The 8,900-nt window shown below is 35.8% G+C and overlaps 1 protein-coding gene across 1 annotated transcript in view; it reads left to right on the forward strand.

The window, feature by feature from the left end:
- The window catches only part of LOC114329705 (persulfide dioxygenase ETHE1, mitochondrial), a 146,319-nt gene extending 138,626 nt beyond the window's left edge, over nt 1-7,693 (forward strand). The window contains exon 5 of the mRNA XM_028278888.2: nt 7,472-7,693. Coding sequence (XP_028134689.1) covers nt 7,472-7,542 — 71 coding nt within the window. The 3' untranslated portion in view covers nt 7,543-7,693. The remainder of the gene's footprint in view (nt 1-7,471) is intronic.
- Nucleotides 7,694-8,900: the final 1,207 nt, after the last annotated feature.

Genomic DNA, 8,900 nt, shown 5'->3' on the forward strand with positions numbered 1-8,900 from the left:
AATCCGGAGAATATGAAGGTCTATAAATAAACAAAATACCTTTTCCCTTTAATAGCATACCGGTTACAAAATAATTCTTAAATTTGAATTCATGTTGGTAAAATTTGTCCGAAGCGAAGAATTTAATATGAAAAATAATAAATTACCTAAACCGGTAAATTAAACTGAATTGAATGAAATACGGCTGTCATGTCATATTTGTAGAAATAAATAAAACATTTTCTCCAAAACTTAAAACATACATATACAGGGTGTAACGAAAATACAGGTCATAAATTTAATCACATATTTTGGGACCAAAAATATTTTGATTGAACCTAACTTACCTTAGTACAAATGTGCATATAAAAAAAGTTACAACCCTTTGAAGTTACAAAATGAAAATCGATTTTTTCCAATATATCGAAAACTATTAAAGATTTTTTATTGAAAATGGACATATGGCATTCTTATGACAGTAACATCTTAAGAAAAAATTATAGTGAAATTTGGACACCCTATTAAAATTTTATGGGGGTTTAGTTCCTTTAAACCCCCCAAACTTTTCTGTACGTTCCAATTAAATTATTATTGTGGTACCATTAGTTAAATTCAATATTTTTAAAACTTTTTTGGCTCTTAGTATTTTTTCGATAAGGCAGTTTTTATCGAGTTGCGGCTTCTTTTTTAATATGTTTACGTAAAAATTTTATAGGGGTTTTGTTCCTTTAAACCACCCAAATGTTTGTGTACGCTCCAATTAAACTATTACTGCGATACCATTAGTTAAACCAAATTATTTTAAAACTTTTTTACCTCTGTATTTTTCGAGAAGGCAACTTTTATCGAGATATGGCTTCTTTTTTAATACGGTTCAAAATATACCTAAAAATGTAAATCATACATAAATTTTCATATTGGTACCAAGTCTCGATAATCGTACTTAACCATATACAAATATGTGGTGGATTTGACAAATATCCATAATATCTCGATAAAAACTGACTTTTCGAAAAAGTACTAAGAGCCAAAACAGTTTTAAAAATATTGTGTTTAAGTAATGGTACTACAATAATAATTTAATTGGAACGTACACAAAAGTTTGGGGGGGGGTTTAAAGGAACTAAACCCCCATAAAATTTTTATGGGGAGCACAAATTTCACTATAATTTTTCTCTAAGATGCTTCTGCCATAGGAATGCCACATATCCATTTTCAATAAAAAATCTGTATTACTTTTCGATATATTCGAAAAAATCGATTTTCATTTTGTAACTTCAAAGGGCTATAACTTTTTTTATGTGCATATTTGTACTAAGGTAAGTTAGGTTCATTCGAACTATTTTTGGTCCCAGAATGTGTGATTTAATTTATGACCTGTATTTTTGTTACACCCTGTATACATAGATACAAATATGACTCTATACCCATAATACTATAATTCAATAAGATGTAAATTAGAACTGAAGGGGCAGATAATACACTCAAGTGATTGAGTGTAAACACCTAAGCATCGCACTATCTAGATACGGAAAGCTAGAAACATAAGTAAAAAATCAAGTGAATAGAACAAACAGAGCCGCATGTTGCCGGAATGAAACAATATAGACGAAGCAACGAAGCACTAAAAAGCCCAAAACCTAGGAATTTTGTGCAGTAAGATGAATCGTCATGCAACTTTTTGCATTCGATTAGAGAGAATGTCAGGCAACTTTGTGAACTAAATTCATCTAGGGCAAAAATTTTTGTGCATAAGAAAATGCATTTTAAAAGTGCATCCCGAAGAGGTGAAAATGAAAAATTTAGAACTCGGGAAATATTGGTGGAAATGAGTTGAATTTTTATGCTCGGGGGTTTTGGGGATCGCTGAGCACGAATTTCATATCGACGATGATCTCCAAGGTACCTGGTGCCCACGGTGGAACTCGTCGCCTAGAGTTTTATGTTATAATCATTAAAAATCAGACAATCTCCATTACTCGGGGGGTTTTTGGGGTCGCCGGCCACGAATTTAATGTTGGCGATGGTCTCCAAGATACCTGGTGCACAGGATGGAACTCGTCGCCTGGAGTTTTATGTTATAATCATTCAAAATCAGTCAATAACCATTACTCTGAGAGTTTTGGGGGTCGCTGAACAAGAATTTCATGTGGTCGATGGTCTCCAAGGTACCTGGTGCCCAGGGTGGAGCTCGTCGTCTGGATATTATGTTATAATTATTCCAAATCATTTAAAACCACTACGCGGGGGGTTTTGGGGTCGCTGAGCACGAATTTCATGACGGCGATGGTCTCTTGTTTACCTGGTGCCCAGAGTGGAACTCGGTGCCTGGAGTTTTATGTTATAATCATTCAAAATCAGTCAATAACCATTACTCTGAGGATTTTGGGGTCGCTGAACAAGAATTTCATGTGGTCAATGGTCTCCAAGGTACCTGGTGCCCAGGGTGGAACTCGTCGTCTGGAGTTTTATGTTGTAATTATTACAACATTTAAAACCATTACTAGGGGGGTTTTGGGGTTCGCTGAGCACGAATTTCATGACGGCGATGGTCTCCAGGGCACCATGTTCCTCGGAGACCATCGCCGTCATGAAATTCGTGTATAGCAACCCCCAAAACCGCCCGAGTAATAAATATTAACTGATTTTGAATGATTATAACATAAAACTCCAGACGAGTTCCATCCTGGGCACCATGTACTTTGAGGACCATCGCCGACATGAAATTCGTGCTCAGCGACCCCTAAAACCTTCTAAGTAATAGTTATTGACAGATTTTGAATGATTATAACATAAAACTCAAGACGACAAGTTCCACCCTGGGCTCCAGGTACCTTGAAGACCATCGCCAATATGAAATTGGTGCTCAGCGACCCCCAAAACTCCCCGAGTAATGGTTTTAAATTATTTGTAACAATTATAACATAAAACTCCAGACGACGAGATCCACCCTGGGCTCCAGGTACCTTGAAGACCATCGCCAATATGAAATTGGTGCTCAGCGACCCCTAAACCCTTCATAGTAATGGTTATTGACTGAGTTTGTATGATTATATCGTAAAACTCCAGGCGACGAGTTCCACCCTGGGCACCAGGTATCTTGGAGACCATCACCGTCATGAAATTCATTCTCAGTGACTCCCAAAACTCCCCGAGTAATGGTTTAAATGATTTGTAACAATTATAACATAAAACTCCAGACGGCAAGTTCCAGCCTGGGCAACAGGTACCTTGGAGACCATTGAACACATGAAATTCTTGTTCAGCGACCCCAAAATCCTCAGAGTAATGGTTATTGACTGATTTTGAATGATTATAACATAAAACTCCAGGCGACGAGTTCCACCCTGGGCACCAGGTATCTTGGAGACCATCGCCAACATTAAATTCGGGGCCGGCGACTCCAAAAACCCCCCGAGTAATGGATATTGACTGATTTTTAATGATTATAACATAAAACTCTAGGCGAAGATTTCCACCGTGGGCAGCAGGTACCTTGGAGACCATCGCCTATATGAAATTCGTGCTCAGCGATCCCCAAAACCCCAGATTATAAAAATTCAACTCATTTCCATCAATATTTCCCGAGTTCTAAATTTTTCATTTTCACCTCTTCGGGATGCACTTTTAAAATACATTTTCTTATGCACAAAAATTTTTGCCCTAGATGAATTTAGTTCACAAAGTTGCCTGACACTCTCTCTAATCGAATGCAAAAAGTTGCATGATGATTCATCTTACTGCACAAAATTCCTAGGTTTAATGCTTCGTTGCTTCGTCTAATATGGAACAGTCATCAGACCAATAATGACATACGCAATAGAAACGCGACCTGGCACAGAGAGGACAAAAAATTGCTAGAAACAGCAGAGATGGAAACCATTCGAAAAATCGATGGTAAGATTTATGGGACAGAGCTAAAAGTACAGATATATGACGGATATGCAAGGTGGGGAACATTATTAACTGGATAAGAAACAGAAGAGTAGAATGGGATGACCACATAAGCCGAATAACAACAAATAAAGTAGTAAGGACGGTAAGAGATGGTTCCCCAATAGGAAGACGATCAGTGGGACGACCAGGACAACGGTTTAACGACAACTTATTGGCGGCACATTGAAAAAATAGATTCATGTCTATACAAGAAGAAGAAGAAGACTATATACTTCTTATTTAAAAACGTTTTCGCATTTCCCTTCGTTCTTGCCGTCCATTTTTTGTCATAGTAGTGAAGATTGTATGGTAAGCCTGGATCCCGCGTACCAAAAAAAAGTTTATTAATAGCAAGCTAAAAAATTGTTAATAGCTTAACGGTGTCTAGCCGGACAAACTTTGATGTACGGGAAAACTGAAACAGGAGAAGTTTTAATTGTGGAACAGGTTACAGGTTTCGAAAGTCAGACTGCGAAAACTTCGCATGTATTTTGTCGGACAGAACTTTCCAGATTTGTTACCCTTTTATTAAACTCTCATGCAAAAACGCTGGACGGAAGGGCCGCCCGAGAACTTTATCGTACCGATCTATTATGGTTATCGTACTAGATACTGGCATTCTATAAAAATAACAAAGTTACTCGTTATTTTGATATTTTAGAAACACCTTGTATACTTGAAAATATTTTATGGTTCTACGCATCATTAATTCCCGCATTTGAGAAAATGTTCGGGGACACACTATAGATTATTGCATAAATCAATAGAATATTAGTCATACTTTCATTTCAAATTAGTCCATTTTTCTGAGAAATTAATAGTTTACAATATTTGCATTTTACTGCATGGATTGTAATGAAATTTTGGGAGTAGCCCAAAGCCCAATCTCCTAATTCAAAGTCTATCCTATATACTATGGCGCTTTTATCATTTAGGCGGTTCTCACCACTTCTCGGGGATAGAACATTTTTATTTTCGAATTGCATGGAGCAAAAGGAAGAATTTTAAGAAAATTTAAAAATGCGCTCTATAATTTGATCTTATTTTTTTCACCCGTCCAACTTTTTGAAAGTAGAAATAACACTATATTAAGAGGTATTGCAAAAGAAAAACAATGCATTTAAATTCTGGGGAATGAGGGGTTAAATGTATGTACTTCTCATTTTTCCTTAAAGTACATTAGTCATATATTTTTTGCACCATATCTCGCTTAGTTTAAATGTAACCGACATTTAACGGTGCTCGTTTTAAAGGCCTTTTCAAACACTACAAAAGCATGAGCACTTTGAGCATGCACCAAAAAACAAACCCTTTTTACCTACCATATCTCTTTTTGTATTATAAATAGAAAATTTACGAAGGAACGAATCTCTTTGTTATTTATAATTAAAAAAAATTTTTATATAGTGTTTTTAGTTTGATGCATAGTTTTTAAGGTATTCACAAAAAACCGTCCGAAAACGTGTCATTTTTAAATGAAAATGGCCAATTTTCAACTACGCATAACTCAAAAAGTATTGAGTTCTCAAAAAAAAGTATAGATCAGTTTTTGCTTAAAAATAGGTTCTCTAGCCACTTCCATGCTTATTTTGACCAATAAATTTTCCACCCCTTTGAAGGGATGGGAATTGCCCCAAGATAAAAGCGCCATAGTATATAGGGTAGATTTTGTTTCTTGAGCTATTCCCTACTTACTGTGAAAATAGCAAGTACATCGATGTAGTAGGATGGAATTCGGAGCCAAATACCCTCATTGACTGCCCTATAATAATGCTCTGCTATGATCGCGTGAGAGGGGACACACACAAGATTCTAGCAAAATTTCAATTTTCTGTAACTTTTCGAGTTTTTGAGTTATAGCAACGAGTTTTATGTCATTGGAAAAATAATTTTACATTATTTCAAAATATGTAAAAATATACAGGGCGTATGTAAAAAATTAAGATTTTTTTTTCATTTCCCGTTAAACCGGAAGCCATATTGTGGGTAAAATTTATTGTGCTAATAGATAACAAAGTACTATATATGTCTGCCAAATTTCAAATTTTAGTTTCTATTACAGAGGTAGTTACGGGCACTCGAATATTTTTTTATAAAAAATTCATAACTCCCCTCCTATGAGACCTATCAACTTGTTCGTGTGATTTTTAGAAAATAAATCTCTGACGAACTAGACTATTATATCCAATTGGTGTCAAACAATTAGACAATTTCTTTGTAGGAATCCATTTTTTTAATCCCAGTTCTGTGTGGTCATCCTTTGGATACCACGAATTTCTATATTCGTGGAAGGCACATTAAGGTACACATTTTTTCAGTAGTCAACTGATTTTGGAGCTCTTTACACATGATCTAAGTTTCACTAAAACATGTGAGTGATGTGGAGAAATTCTCCGAACCAAAACAAAATTTAATTTTGTACAAAATTCGTATTCAGACTAGTATGGCGACAATAATAAACACAACATAACTGTGGGAGCCGTGTTGTGTAAAAAAGCGGGCTCCAGACTCTCGGCGAAGTTACTTCGCTAAAGTTGACCGAAGTCCGAAGTACCCTCTCTACACACTCGTTCTACTTCGCGAGGAAGTGCGATACCGACAAAGAGCGGTGCGATACCGACAAAGATCCCTTTGACTCGGACGCGCCAGACCGACAGAGAATGGAAGTAGAACGAAGTGCGGCAAAGTTACACAAGGTGGCCGTCTACACTCTCGTACTTGTTGAACCTCGATCGACTTCGGCGAGAGTGAATTGCGGGTATAACGATAAATAGCTCAGCGTGAACAAAGAGTGACGTTAGGTGGTAATAAGCCTGTTGTAACACAAGGACATCAAGAAGGCATCGTTGCTCATTATTGGGAGTGTCATGTGGTGTGGGTATGAATATGAACAACAAATAGATAAAAGATAACAGTTTGACCAAAAAACCAATAAACATTAAATCCTACGAAACTGCAAAATAAATGGGCGCCAATAAATCTTAACCAGAGATTTATAAATGACTCAAATTCGTCACAAAATATATCAAATCATTACATATTAAGATTAACATGCTTACACCACTAAAGACACTAAGTTTCAAAACGCGTCGAAATCCTTTGATGTAACCGTTTCTGAGCGAGATCTGAAAAACAACCCCCAACAAAACAAAGAACACTTGCTTTTACGTTGTGTCAATATTTTGTCACATATCGGGATATTATAGATAATAACAAAGTCTGGCTTACGTTTCAAGTATTAACAACAAGCCTGTGAGCAAAAAGAAAACTATCGTGACATTTTGATTTCCTTTACTCGACTTGTTTTATTTATCAGTTAAGTTGAAACTAGAGTAGTTGTAACAAACCATCCGACTACATCCGTAACGTATTATTTCTTTAACCACTTTTAAGACTTTTCCGAAATGGCCACTAGTTTTCCCCAATAGACCGGATCCGAAACTTTTTTGTCCACAACTTTTGCGCTGTAAATAGAGTTCAAAATTACCTTCGTCAATTTATACTCCCCAAAGTACTTATAAATAACAGATTAATTTTCTAGTTTGTTTTGTTTCAGATAAAGCCGTGCCGGCTAACAAAGTTTGCGGCATGTACGATGTCCCGGAGGATTTAAAGGATGGCCTGTGATTTGCTGAATAAACGTAGGATTTGAATAACAAACAATCTTTATGAAAAATGTTTTTATTCGTATTTTTATGTATATTTACCAAATTTGTTATTAAATAAACTCTCTTGTGTACTATTATTATTATACGTACGATTAAACATTTTTGAAATACGAGGCTTGTTCAATTAAAACCCATCTTCGGTAAAGAAAAAATAAACATTATTAGAAAATATATTATTGTCGTTTCACCAACCAATGTATAACACTCTGCTTAAGAGGAAACAGTAGCGATCAACAGGTAGCGAAAACGCGTTCCAAGATTGCGGCTGTAATTTTGAATATTTTTTCGAGATATTTGGCACACTTATTCGTAATATAATACAGAATGGCGGTACAGAGCCCAATTTGAAAAATATATTAATATGTGGAAATTACTCTGTAATTAAATACAATATTAAAAAAACGAGCCTGTACCGCCATTAATAAGAACAAAAAAATACACTTTCTTCAAATAAACTTTTTTATCCGATGCCTAGATTTTGTGTCATTTTGGAATTACTAAATTTTTTTATTTCATTACTAGTTCCAAAATGACACAAAATCTAGGCATCGGATAAAAAAGTTTATTTGAAGAAAGTGTATTTTTTTGTTCTTCTTAATGGCGGTACAGGCTCGTTTTTTTTTAATATTGTATTTAATTACAGAGTAATTTCCACATATTAATATATTTTTCAAATTGGGCTCTGTACCGCCATTCTTTATTATATTACGAATACGTCTGCCAAATATCTCGAAAAAATATTCAAAATTATAGCCGCAATCTTGGAACGCGTTTTGGCTACCTGTTGATCGCTACTGTATCACCTTAAGGTACGTTTTTACTGGAGCGTCTGCTGCGATCATCATTGAGCGATCGTCGCTAAGCGATAATCGCGATGTACTGCTTGTGTGGATTGTTAAGGAGCCTTTTTGACTGAAGCGTTTGTAGCTGGATATGCTAGCATCGATTGTTGGCGACTGGTCCGAGAGCAGACACAGTCGCAGACGCTGAGCGACTATGGTGGCGTGTGTATCCTGTTTTACTAAACTTAACACAAAATCAAACTGAAGTTCCCTAAATCGGAAGAACTGTGTAAACAGTTAGCATCATCTCCTAATAAATTGTTGTTTATTAAAATTTTAAAGTATCCTTCTTCTTGTCTTCTTTTCAATGTTGCATGTTTTTCTAATCTTGGAGCACTTAAGATTTCTAACATTTCTTCGTTCTCTATTTCTTCTGCTAGCAGATATTTTAACAATAATACGCTCATCGCTGCAACAAAACCCCTGGTTCACTAGACAACGGACAACTCACTGTAACATTCCGTTAACTTCTAAT

This window comes from Diabrotica virgifera, chromosome 5, assembly GCF_917563875.1.
Source record: "Diabrotica virgifera virgifera chromosome 5, PGI_DIABVI_V3a".
NCBI classification, from domain to species: Eukaryota; Metazoa; Arthropoda; class Insecta; order Coleoptera; family Chrysomelidae; genus Diabrotica; species Diabrotica virgifera.